Source organism: Falco naumanni, chromosome 3, assembly GCF_017639655.2.
Source record: "Falco naumanni isolate bFalNau1 chromosome 3, bFalNau1.pat, whole genome shotgun sequence".
Taxonomy (NCBI): domain Eukaryota; kingdom Metazoa; phylum Chordata; class Aves; order Falconiformes; family Falconidae; genus Falco; species Falco naumanni.
Window position 1 is genome coordinate 71,022,736 of NC_054056.1, and position 14,085 is coordinate 71,036,820.

Below are 14,085 nucleotides of genomic sequence, written 5' to 3' on the forward strand. Positions count from 1 at the left end.
CTCTGCCTGGTCCTGCCTGTTGCGACGAGGGTCAACCTGCTCGTTGGGTTCCCTCGTAGGCACATCGGAGGTGAATCGTGACCTGCGGCAGGAGTAGGAGGCGGGATGCCCGGGAAGGGGCGGTGCGGGAGCAGGTCCATGCCATCGAGACCAGAGGCGTTTAGCTCCTCTCAGCGGCAGGATGCCGGCGTGTCAGTCTGCAGCCGCGTCTGCTCGACATCTCGCCGAGCGGTGACACCTTGAGGAAGCTCACTCGAAGCTTTTTGCTTCCACGTTCGGAGGACTGGGTAAAGGGAGGTAGGGAAAAGGGGTTTTCTCAGCTCTAGGGAGAGTCTTTCCACTGCCCAGCCTTCTTTCGTTGTGCTACAAATTTGTGCCCAGGTCTTGCAAAGGATTCTGCGCTTTGTGCTGTTGAGCGCTGCAGTGGGACATCCTGACAAAAATCCAGTTTTCAAACCAGCAGGATGAGGAATAGAGTCCCACGTGTGATTCCCATTAGCCCTGTGTAGATGCCATGGTTTCCAAAGGATCTCTGTGTGTGAGGGGTCAGGTTTGTAACAATTACTATTTTCACAATTTGGAGCTGGAGCTGTGTGTTTGATAGCTGCTTCTCCTACTATTGGGAAAGGTTTGGCTTTCTCATAGTACATTACGAAACCCATGCATAAACTACTTAAACACATAAAACCCACACAGTTCCTTGTTACTTTTTGGAAAAAAAACCACCAAACCCAAACAAACCACAACATAAGCCAATGAGACCCAGTATCTTAGAAGATACTATAGGACTAAACATCAGCTAGCGAAGATTTAGTGTCAGACAAAGAAAATGCCTCCTAAGAGTTATTGTATATTGTTTATGAGTAGTGCCTTACTGACTCCAACAGTTCATGCAGTGGTTAGCACCTTGCCAGATCATACCTGAAACTGTGAGAACAGCATGTGTTTTGTAGGGCTGTAGTGCTTATCAGAGCTTTTCTGTTTGTATACTTTTTCTTCATACTATAAATGTTTTTTTAAAAATACTGATTTTTTACATTAACTTTGTAGCACGAACTCTTATTCAGACTGTTTTTCCTTTTTATTAGCTCTAGAAGATCTTGCTCAGGTCACAGTCCTTACTTTATTATAACTTGGCAAAAAACTTCAGGAAAAAAAACTGTTTGATCTGAGAGAGAAGCATAGATTATTTTTTTTTTTTTTAATAAACTAACATAATCAGGCAACTGAGAGAAACTGTGTCACAGTGACTTTAACCAAAAATAATCTTGTATAAACCAGTTTGCCTTTAAACTTGGAAAGAACCCATCACAGTGTCTTCCACACCCACAACATAACCCGAAGTACCATTCCTTTGACTGGAATTGAATATCTAATCTTCAGTCCATAGATTAGGCAAAGCCGTCTTCCTAAGTGCCCTTCTGCCCCTTGGCCTGTGTTTGCTTCTCCTCAATTCATCACCTTTCTCTCTGTGAGGAAATCACAACGTAGATAATGTTTTGCCAAGAATCTGGCAGAGCTATCTTTCTTTTTCTATTTTTTTAATCAAGTTGACTAATGCTTCTGTTCCAAAAGCTCAGTGTTTCCATGGGCAGGGTGGACAATTTAAGGATATATGCATATATACTTATATATTAAGCTGTCAAAACTTTAAAAGGTTACTTGAGAAGATTAATTTTTTTTTTGTCTACCTAGCTGTGAAGATAGGCTACTATTTTAAATATGTAGCCACTGGCTCCAGGCTAGCTGTCCTTCTAGCTCCCTTTGGACTTTGAGGCTTTGGCAAAAAATTGACCTGGGTTTGAACTGTCCCAGAGTTAAGTTTTCAGAAACAAAACCTGACCTGAGCTTTGTGAAGACTGAACTGCTCCCAGTTTCATCTATCTCTTGTAGATGTGTTCTGCACATAAGCTTATAATCTTTGAGATACAGGGAAACAAAGGCTTGAGATACGATTGTCTGACAAATCATTACAACTGCACACAGCTGAATCTCAGCTTGAGGGTGTCTATAAATGTGCTATCTGAGCTTTTTTATAAAAATCCACAGAGTGCGTGAAATATGGTTGTGTGTTCCAGTAATTTTTCTCCAGATGTCTACTGACATTTTTTAAAAATATTTTTTCTTTTTTGTTTTGGATGTATCTTCATTTATTTAGAAATGTGAATTAATCTCAGCTAAGATAAAAACCTTAACATTAGTTTTGAATGAAATATAGCTTTGTTATATTGAACTATGCTGTATTGAAAAATATGCGTAACTGAAATAGTCATCTCATGTAAAAAACACTTTTGCTCTTGATGTATGCAGAGCAGCCAGTGAAAACACCTTCTGCTGTGCTCTGTTTCAAACACTTTTGGTTTCATTCATGTTTACTTCAGAATGGGTATACGGAAAGCTAGTAGAAAGACCTGTTAAAGTCCCTTCGTCCATTTGGATTGCAATGTCTGTGTGTCTACTGTGTAGTATGTAATCTGCTTTAGGCATTAGAGCTGTCAAGTATTGCTAGGATGTCTAGGAACTTCCTTCTGTCAATTGACTGAATGTTAGTCCTTTCAAAATGTTCTCCTTATAAGAGAATGGAAGCAATAAGTTTGCAAGTTAGGAACAAGTCTTTAGCTGTTCATTCTAACAAGGGACTTTAAATTTGCATAAATCAGGAAGCAATTTAAATTGAAGCAGTGATTGTTTTTGACATACAGCAGAATTTGAAGTACCAACCAGAAAACTAGGTCCTTAATGAAAGACACACAGATCCCGGATCCGTGCTGTGCACAAGTTGCAGTCTCAGGCCAGTAGCCTGCAAGGAGCTGGAGACCCAACTCTGGCTGGGTCTCCACTGGCTGCCGTGGCGCCTGGTGGGGAGGCTGGGCATGCATAGAGCATCCCACATGCTGCAAGTCTTTCTGGAGGTAGCGGTGGTCTCTGGTAGCTACAGAAATGGTGGCCAGTTGCCTAGTTGCAAGTCCAGTCTCTGAAGTTAGAAAGGATGAATCTGGGCCTTAACTATTGCTTATGAGCAAATGCTGATCTTCTGGGATATGTGGGCAATACAAAAGGACAATTTCCTTGTGGTAGCTGCTGCCATTAGTGCTTTTAGACACTTTTCTTTCTGTTTTTGTCTGTTTCTACATCTCACAATAGTCTGTTTACTTATTTTAATGCCTGCAGGTATGTACGACAACTGTTACAGTATATTTACCATATTTCTTTCCTTGCACTCCAGTCATGAGCATAAGAAGCAACCAGCTAAGAAACAATGCAGAAATGTAAGTGGGGAGAATCACCAGGAACATAGCTATGTAAATATTATCTATGAACCATTTCTCCTAGTTAGTTGTTACAAGGATTTGGGATGGAAAAATTCAAAGGTGCATCAGAGCCGAATGTTTAAAATGAATTCCTGTAGAGACAAGAATCACACTTAATCTTTTAATCACTGAAATTTCATCATACTTAAACCTTTCCAGTGAGAGACATTTGCCATCATGTCAAATTAAAGAAAAAAAAAAGGGGGGGGGGGGGAAGTAAGAAACAAGAGTGAGTTAAACGAAAAGAGCCTGAAACATGGCTGTATGTATCACACAAGCTCTTTTTCAATTTAGAATCCTAATTTTGCTTTAAAAGGTGTATAGACTTTACAGATAGGTATATAAGCTTATAGGAGACAGATAGTGCTTTAGCTGGAAATCTGAAACTGGAAACTGGTGAAAAACTTTTGTTATCCTCAGCTTCAGTGAGGATATTGGCTGAGGGACATGGTTTGATCTCTATACAAGAACGCTGACAGGTAAAAACACCAGAGCACATGCCACTACAGCAGAAACTGTAATCCAGACACTTAAAATGACAAACGTTGTGTTAATAAACAAGCAGGGAATAGGTGGCTGAATGGCTAAGGATTTTGTGGGTGATGCAGTTGAAGAGATCCTTGAATCTGATACAGGTTTTGCAGTCCATGTTCCTTTCTTGAGAAATACCTATAAGGAATCCAGAGGAAGTAGAAAAAGAATTGCTCAGATTAAGGTTAAATGACAGCTTGATTTCACAGTTACTGCAAAAAGTCACTACCAACTTCTAGTTTTACAAATTCATAAATTTGCAAAAATTATGAATTCCTCCTTCCAGGTGGGCAGCGTCACATATATTGCATAAGAACTGTAAATACTGAATAACTTGCCATTGCTGAGTGGACCCTGAGTAGTTTATTAAGTATACAGAAAGCAGACATACTTTTCTATTCTTGCTCAATTCTGGACTGTCACTTGACTTGCAATACCTTGTTCAGTATTGTTTGCTATAAAATGTATTTACATATTCTTTATAAAAGCAAACTTTGCACTTAGCATCAGGATTTGGTGACTATGGCTCTTTGGATTGGTACAGGAAAAGCCCTTTTCCTCACCCTGACAGCCTTTTTTATTTTAAGGACTAAAGGCTTGCAAAATGTTATTTTTCAAAACAAAACTATTTTTGCTCTAAAGGAAAAACATCTGAAACCATGATAATTTAATTGCTTTTTTTTTGACTGTCTCTGAATCAAAAATAGTCAGGCTGATCCAACCTAGAGGCTAAATGGTCTTAGTGCCAATTTTTCATTTGGTGTGGCTACAAGTTATAAAGAGTACATGCTGTTGAAAATGGATAGATCTGAAGGAAATTAAACACCAAATCGTTCTGGACTTTGCAAGGCCATGCGTGTGCTGAAGGTAGGGATAATGTTTCTAGGAAGCTTGTAATAAAGTACAAGACTAAACCTGAAAAAGAAGTTTCTTCACTGTTCTCCTGTTCTTAGACATTTAAAAAGGGAATTATGTTTGCAGTTAGGACCATTTAGATTTGGCTCATCTTGGTGCGATCTGAGGTTCTTAGTCAGTGCTCCAGAGATTGGTAAGTATCATTAACCTTTGGAGATCCAACAGGTTAGTAATAGGCACCCTTGCTGCTTTAAGATATCTAATAAGAACTATGTAATGAAAAAAATGTAAAATGTTTTTGTCTTTTGTGCTGATCCAACTCAGTGAAGTGTAAGGTTTTTTTCATTTAAAACATGACAGTATAAGAGCTACAGCCCCAGATGAGGCTGTATGTGGCTATGTCAGTAGGACAGTGCTTCCTTCTAGCATAACATCCTCATAAATTTATGCTGGAGCGGTCCTTTTAGTAGCATGTTGTAGTGCTTCCAGCAGGCCTTGATATTCCTACGAGGAGGAATAGGAGGTCATAGGGAGGCAGGAGAAGGAGGTAAAGGAGCAATGGGCTTCTTCTGTTAGCAGGTCTGGGTACAACACATGTATTCCTGCAGCATGCAGTATGGCAGTGCAGTCCTCCTATTGGCACCAGGGAGAAATCTGTCTTAACTAACTGTACTGATTTCAAGTGGAAAGAGAGTTAGTGGTACAAAACCCTGCGTGTAAACAAGTACTATGTCTCCACCCTCTATGCTTTGTTCTTCTTGCTCAACCATGTATTTTAACTGTAAAAAAATTTTCTTTTGTTGTTTCTCTCTCTATTACTTTGGCATTGCTGCAAGCTTCAAATTGCCTCTCGGATGTGTGGGTTTTTGTGTGCGCACTTCTTTAATGGTAATAGACATTTATATAGAACTTGAGCCTTTGCTATAAGTGGGTTACACAACCATATGACTTCTAAAGCAGGACGGAGTAGCAAGTTTTTTTATTTTTTATTGACGATTATGAATTTGGAATATATTCTTGTTGGAGTCGTTGGATTAATGTAAAAAGCAAATACAGGATTGGGAAGTATCTTGTGTTCCTCTGGTTGCCAATCTGGGGTCTGGAATAAATTTTCTTGTACTAGATGTTGGCAGCATTTTAAGTTTTCCTTGTAGTTCTGAGCAGGGAACTGAGTTCAGGTGGGTCAAATACCACAGATCTCCTGCTCTTTGTTCCAGAAACAGAGTTCATAGTGTTACTGTTTAGGTTGTGGTGATGTCGAAAACATGCTGGATGCTTTCCAGACTGGAAGAAGAAAGTCGTACCTGCTTGAAGAGTGCAGTTGCTCCAGATGACAGAGATTGAGAAGGTGGCTGGTCATGGTCAGCATGATAACCGGCAGTCTAGGTTGCAAGATGTTGAAATAACTAGTGCCAGTATTTACTGAAGGAGGGCTTTAAGAACGTGTTGGACAAATATCTTTTAGGTGTGGTTTGGGTATAGCCTATGCTGCTGTGCAAGAGGAAACCTCCAAGTCCTTCCAGTTCTCCATGTGCTCTCCTGTGCAAAGCTTTCTAACTGCAAATGCATCTGTCAGCTTGGGACACTGTGCGTACCCACTGAAGGTGTTCATCAGGAATGATAAATTTTTGGTCTGCTAATCCTGTTTTATAGTGTTACAATGATATGTGATGGATAAGGAGACCAAGACCTGGCTGGGAATTTTAATCAGATTTTTTCCCTCTGTTTTCCGGTTTTAGGCAGTCTAATGTGATTCCTGGTTTTGGAAATTTTGGGTTTCTTCAGCAGGAGGCTTGTTTATGCAGAGGAATATGAGCTCTGCTAAACCAGATTTATTAGTTTAGTAGAATAATTAATAAACTGATCTGGTACACTAGATTTATTAGTTAATAAAACAGCTTGAGAGATGTAAGGGAAAGTAGGGTTTTGTGTAAAATTTATATCTAATAGACACGTTCTGTACAGGCACTAAGGTGATTTATTCATCCATTTATTTTTTTTTTTTTTTTCTTTCAGCATAAATCAGTTTAAGATGGAAATTTCAGAATATAGCTGTTCATCAAGCACATGGATTGGTGCAGATGGAGTCAGATATTCTAATCAAACCTTCAGTCAAGGTAACGGGAATTAAATGATTGGTACCTGGGAACAAACTGCATTTATGTAATTTGAGGTGATATCCAAGTATATTTACTCATAATGTTGGTTTTCTTCAAAGTAACGTAGTGCTCCCTTTTGAGGGATACATCAGAATTAAATTCCATATTTGAGCCAAGTATGCTGGGAAGTTCCTGACTTATTACCCTGAAAGGAATAGGCAAAGAGCCCTGCTGAAGTAGTATAGTTGCCTTTCTGGCTTAAATGGCTGCAGTTTCTCCTTGTTTTGATCAAGACTAACGTCACTCAGACCAGACTGGAAAGAACAAATATTCTTTGTTTTCCTGAAAGTGCCCCAGATGCTCAGGCTGTCATGTAAACTCCAATTAACTGTCTATGCACTTTGCTGATTTTTTTTAATCAGGTTTAGGCAAATGAACACTATTATTCTATTTTTGTAAAGGATCCTCTTAATGTTTTGTATCTCTCCACATCTCTTCCTCTGTGTTGCAGCTGTTGCTTTTCTTGTTGAAAATGGGAAGCGAGGGATCACATATCTTTTTAAATGTGGGACTCATGAAGAATTTGGATATGCTTCCCTCTGCACTGCTTTGGCATTTTATTTCATCCTCAGCTGTTGGACAGCAGGTTCTGCTGTTGCCAGTGGCCTGGTTATTCCTATGCTGTAAGCTTCACCTGTCTTGGTTTGAGCCTCCTGTACAAAAGGCCTGTGTTGAGTAGCAACAGTCTGAATTGTAAGCTGAAAGCTTGGCAATAGCAAAGCTATAACTGCTTGGAGGAGGTTATATAGGTGGAACATGATGGTTTGCTTGGAAAGAGATGCTAAAATTGTGGAAGAGAATGAAGAAAAATCATCTGAGAATAGCTGTGGAAGGACTATAGCCAAAACTATGTGCTTTCCAAGTATAGATCATTTGAGTCCTTTAGGGACCTGGAGAGTCTTGGCTGCTGGCTCCGTCTCTGTAACTGTAAAATATGGGTTCAGATCCAGGCTTTTCATCTGTTTCTTGTGCACCTAATAGCTTGAATCTTAATCTTGGACATCAACACCCTAGACTTTGGAGAAAACTGCAATTAGGCCTATTGTTTTACATTTTAGAAAGCTGTGGCAGGCTTGAGCAAAGTTCTTACACTAATTTTGAGAGGTTTAATGTTCAGCAATCAGGGAGCCATGGCTGGAGACTGGGTACCCAGCATAATGCAGTTCAAATAGTGAAACAATTCTAAAAAGAGATAGTTGAGTGTACAACCTTCTGCCTTTGCCCTACCCCATAGTATTTGCCTCCTATGTTCCCCAAACTGTTATCTAAATCAATTTTTAATATGCCGTGTTTGCTGAAACATGGCATACTTGGCTGAATAGATAGATAGTCTGTCAGCAAGCACCCGTGTTTCTGACCCAATAACTTCATTTTTATAACAATTCTAGAAATATTAGAATTGCATCCTTCAAATAAAATGAATCAATTGCATGAGTAAGTGGGAAAAAGTTGTGTAATGATACAAGACAATGCTCCCCAAATCAAATAATCTATATCATATAGATGGCTTTTGTATAATAATAATAATTCACCATTTCTGGAAGGTGAATGTCTGTACAAATCCAGTTCATTGGCTGATGCTTGAATCTGTGTATTTAATTCCTTGCATATAAAATGAAATGCTGTGTATCATGCCAGCAATTACCTGCCCAACTGTGCTCAATTTTGGTTTTGCTCTTCAGTGTAGCATATGATTGGTTTGAGGACTCCAGGGTTCCCTTCACAGCTTCATTCCTGGTTAGCTTTGAGCAGGTCATTAGTACCTGTTACTCTATTTTGCCCATTTTTTATATGGCTGTATTATTTTACTTGCCAGGTTTATGGGACACAGGTAGACTTAATTTTAAGAAATTATATAAGGCCTGAGCTCTAGAAGTGTAGGCTTTTTATCTGAAATATCCCAGCGTGTGCATCTGTGATCTATACTTTTGACTGGATTCTAGTAAGGTTCATTTTCATCTGACTTTGAAGGACATCAAGACAGACGTGCCGATAGTCCTTTTTCTTCAAAATATGGTAGATCTGGCAGTTTCATGCTAGTGATCAACACTGAGTAAATGGTTATACGAAGGAAGGGTGCTAGAGCTTTTCTTGGGAGAGGGGTCACTACAGAAGTTGGCAAAATTAATCCGAGATCAGCAGAATATTAGAAGCATTTGTAGAAAACACTATCATTGGCAAGAGGATTGCTTTGTTTCTTCTTGCATACAGGTACACAGGAGCTTTGTACAGCAGGATAATCGATTTGATCCTTGTTTCTGTTTTTGGTGTTCAAACTAATGAATATGGAGCATGGATTGATCCAGGTCTCTTTGCTGCCATTGGAGCTGCCTCCTTCAGTGGTGTGTCAAGACTAACCCATCTCCCTCACTGTGATAATGGTATGTATGTTCAGTTTTTAAGTATTTGTGTGGCCAAGGTTGAGTTGAGCTTTTGCTGCTGCAGCTAAATGAACCACAGGTGTTCCACGCACATTGAATCACAGAGAAATAAATTATTGGCCTGGCTGTTTCTAGCTTGCCTGAAGAGTTTTTGGTTTTGTTTTTTGTTTTTTGTTTTTCTTCTTTTTTTCTGGGACCTTTTACTTGTGAAGTGTAAGTTTGGAAATAACACTTTGACTGAGAAATCTGATTATCTGTTTTCCAATGTTTAATTTTTTTTGGGGGTTGCAGAAATTATAATGGCATCTGAGGTTTACAAACAAGAACACAGAATATACTGTCTTTGGTTTCTTCTGGTTTACAAAAAAAATGGTAGATCACACTGTTTGGCTTGTGAATTGACTTCTATGGGGGCTGGGGGCCTTGTGCAATGCATCTTTTTACGTTGGGGCTGAATATGGCCTTCAGGGTGGAGTAAGGGAAGGATTTACAGTAGTATGGCCAAGTGATGCAATGGGATGCCTCCTAGATCTCTCTGGTAAATTTATGCCTTATAAAATTCAAAAGTTTGAGATTCTTTTGGAACAACGTTTCATACTTATCTTTCCTACCCCCCCACCTTTTATAGCAGAAGATTTTGACTCTGCGCTACAATACTTTACAGGCAAACCTCTGAAAGCTAAAGGATTTGCAAATAATACTCTTATAATTAGAGAGGATGTTATTTGCTCCCCCCAGCTGCAACACCCGGGGATGGTGAGTTGTAAGGCACAGCTGAAATTCAGCTTAGTCAACAGAGAAGTGGTGTGGATGACACAAGGGGGAAGCTTTCACCCTTCCACAGCAGGACATTCAAGTCCTGTGAGTGTTACTGTGTGTGGAAATTTCACCCATGACTAAACTCAGTCTTGGCTGCTGGGCTGACTTTGCCCGAAAGGATCTCATTAAAATCTTTGCAGATGTCAGGATTTACCTGGAGTGACCAAGCCAGGATTTTCCCTCCTAATACGCTCTTGCGCAGTGTTTGATAAAGCAGCTGTTTATTGGCACTTGCTCTGAACTGGGTTCATTTTAGTGATAGGTTGTGTAAATTGTGTAGGAAGCATTTTTTTAATGTTTTAGCTTGAAAGGTGTTGTATGTGCATAAAAAATTCCCTATTGTGAAATAATAATTAGATTGATTATGGAAACACTCCTCCCTCGGTGTTCTCTTGGTACTTTAGCACTTACTTATCCGATAAGTATGAACACACTCTGATATTTTTGCTTCTTTTATTGCTGTTAGGCATCTTTCAGAAGTTACTGCATGATTTGTTGGCCAGCTACTATGTCTGTAATACTTGAAGGGGGAAAAGTTGATGCATGAACACGAGGTGTAAGTTTTTTGACAGTCCCAATTACCACTAAATGTAACGTCCTTTCCAAGGTAGACCTGTTGGATGGGGCTTTGAGCAACCTCGTCTAGTGGAAGGTGTCCCTACTTATGGCAGGGAGGTTGGAACTAGATGATCTTTAAGGTCCCTTCCAACCCCAAACCATTCTATGATTCTATGAATTTAGGTATCATTTGTAAACCATTACTTTATGGTCTTGCTGAAGATACAAGTCCTTAGTGGCAAAAGCATCTTCCTTAGCTTTGTGCTTATGAGGTTGTGCTTCATCACAGGGAAGTGAGAGGTGATTACATGCCAGAACACTTGCTGGTCTTGGATGACAGAACTGTGTTTTATTCGGCTCCAGTAGAGAGAAAAAGCCTGCATTTTATTTGCTTCTATTTCTCCCTGCCTTTCCCATTACCTGCACTTACTCTTTTTTTTTTTTTTTCTTTCTTTTCCAAGTGCCTCTGAGCTTGCATGTACGGCATATGCAAAACAATAGCTGGAAACTGTTAAGAGAACTGTAGGAAACTCAGTTGAAAAGGCGCTAGAAAAATGATGAGGATTGCATTGCAATGCGTTCTGAATTCCCCTAGGTGTCATGGTATAACTCTGCTGCGCCACTCTTTGCAGCGGCAGATTGTGTTTCAATTCATGTTCATCCAAGATAAATAGCTGCGTTGCTTGAGGAAATATTAATTTTTGAGGAGAAAAAAGGTCTTGGACATGACAATGCAAACACATAATTAAAAGGTTGTGCCCTCAAACCATAAAATGCACATATTTTTCCTATATTGTCTGATGGGTTCAAAAAGAATTGAGAATGTTTGCTTTGGCTTTTCACACAGCCTTCCATTTGGAAACAGTTATGAATGTGGGATTTGTAGTGAACAGGTTTGTAAGATGCTTTTCTTTTTTTTTTTTTTTCTTTCTTTTCCTTTCATGGCAGACCCCACAGGCATCTGCCCACCTCTTCTCTCTTGGCTGCCTCTTTCTACCCCCCATGCTGCCACTTGACCCTCATCCTCAGCTCTTTGCAGCAAATGGTAGATGTGGTGACATTTTCCTTGGCAAGTATAAGGACCAGCCTTATGACTTGCCTTCCCACAGCCTTCTGTCTCCCACGTCTTTTTAAGTGTCATGTGTCCTGAGCTTGCTGGTCTCAGGGTGCTCTAAATGTGGGAAGAGGAATAGCATCTTCCTACAGTGTGTCTTGTCTCTGGGTCATTCTGTATTTTTATCATTCCTTTTGTATTTTTACCTCTCAATAACAAGGTTTAAAGATGAAAGGTGGCACTGGGCTAGCCTACGATTAGTGTTCTTGTCCAGTACTGCTGATGCCCCTGTGTGCAAGCTGAGAGAAGCTTTATTTTGATCCTTTGTCACCCAGGTTGCCTTCATTTCTGTTACACACAACAGAAAACAGCCATGCCTCTCTTCCCTTTCTTGACTGTTCTGTTCAAACAGAATTAAAGCAGTGTATCAGTTTATTGGTCTAATTTATTTCTCCAAGAAATCTCTTCTGATGAATATGGGGAATGCAATTAATTCTGAAAAGGTTAAGGCTCAGAATCCTCCTCTGAGTGTGAAACATGGAAGTGTCAGTCTTTTGACAGATGTAGACTAAAGGAGAAAATAGAGTATTCCTTAGGATTTGGAAGGGGAAATGCCATGTCATTACATAAACCAAAGGGAAATCTCCGTAGGGGATTAAACCACCTAAGGTCTGTCCTTGAGTCTTTTGCTAATGGTGGGTATGGCTGCTGTGAATGAGTGGCTTGTGCTTATGGGCATAGTGTTGGTACTGAAATAAAATGACCATCTGATGGGTGTTCAGAGCTCTATCAGAAGTTGCTTGTTGATGTCTGTCTGCATCTGCAATATGGCAGAAATAAGAAGCTGTATGTAAAATCATCTGGTTCATAAGACAGTATTGAAGACTCAGAGATGAGGTTTGCTTGTGCTTTCTACTTTCTGGTGCCTACATCCAGACAGGAACACTGGCAGAGCACTGTATTTAATAAACTACACTGCTGTAAGTGACCACTGTCCTATAGTTAAGAAATTTGGCATCTTTGTTATATACATTCCATTAAGAAATGAAAATGAACATTTATTTTTTGCATAATTTGGATACCTCAGTTGTAATATATACTCCTGACATGCTTCACAGCAGTCTTATGCGTTGTCTTGAGTAAGAGCAATAAAATAAACTGTATCAGCAGTTAGTAACAATCAAACCCTAACTTCTCCCCTCTCTCTGTAATTCTTCAGTACATCTAATTTAGGTAAAATGTGCTTACCTCAAATTATAGGCAGGACCTAATGCTGCACATTTTGTGGCTAATCTTCTCACTTCCTCTGAGAGAGTAACTCAAGAAGCTGAAGTCATTGCACAAGAAATTTAAGTAGAGCATCAGCTGTGGGCACTTACCGTATATATGACAGACGCATCTTGTTTTACATATGCAACGTGAAGATACAGCATAGACCCAATCCAACTAATGAGAAGGAAGTTTTAAGAAAAGCAGAATGGTAATATGTTAGAAAAATAAGCTCAAGACTTCTAAAACAGAGCTGTGTTGCTCAGTGGTTGTAGGACACAAGATGCTGCATTTTGAACGGTTTGCAGTCATGATGATGCCAGCAGGAAGGATGGTTTTGAAAATGCTAAACCAATAATAAATCCTGAATCTTTCCTTGTGGGGTGGAGGTGTCAGATAAAATGACATAGCTGGTGCTTGAAGACCAAACAGTGAAAACAATCCTAGCTGCTCATGGCATTCCTTGTCTGTGTTGCAACATACAGTTGTCTTTAGACAACATAGAGTTGATTTAAATTAAATTTCTTCTGAATGAGGCCTGATCTAATGGATGATAGTTCTATTCTATGGGCAAGGATGGGTAAACTGTATGTTAACTGGGCAACAAAATTGTGATATGTATTACTTTTGGATTAAATGTAAATTTTAACAGATATAAATTCTAGGATTTCTTCTTGCCTAATGGGATGCCAGAAAAAGTCTGAATGGGTGCGCCTTTCAACGTGCTGGGAGTGGTTGGGCTGTGTTAAGTTCCACTTCAGCTTCCTCCTCTGTGGTGCTGGGGAGCCATGGACTGGATTGCCAGTAGCGGTGTTTGGGTCTTGGTTGGTACCCGGTTATACCCTGTAGCATTTCTGTGAATTTCCCCTGCTCGCCTCTGCAAATTACTTATATTGTGCTGTTCTGAGTGATTTTTGGGGGCATCTAATTAATTTACATGCAGAGAAGCAGAGAGAGAGTTTTAGCAGAAATGCTGGGTTGCCCATTGAATTGCTTTCCCTGTGATGTTCTGCACATCTGTCAGAACATGAGTGATGTTTCTTCAGTTTTCAGTTCCAGCCTGCCTGCTGCCCCCTTGTTACCTGTTGCTATTATTACTTGGCTGCTGGCAGGGCAAGATCTCCCTGAGAAGGGAGGGAGGATGGCTC

At 39.8% G+C, this 14,085-nt stretch overlaps 1 protein-coding gene across 1 annotated transcript in view; it reads left to right on the top strand.

Moving 5' to 3' along the window:
• Nucleotides 1-14,085, top strand: part of LOC121085203 (chloride channel protein D-like) — an 80,694-nt gene that overhangs the window by 17,737 nt on the left and 48,872 nt on the right. The window contains 5 exon segments of the mRNA XM_040587636.1: nt 3,172-3,269; nt 6,714-6,814; nt 7,308-7,479; nt 9,068-9,215; nt 9,217-9,237. Coding sequence (XP_040443570.1) covers nt 3,172-3,269; nt 6,714-6,814; nt 7,308-7,479; nt 9,068-9,215; nt 9,217-9,237 — 540 coding nt within the window.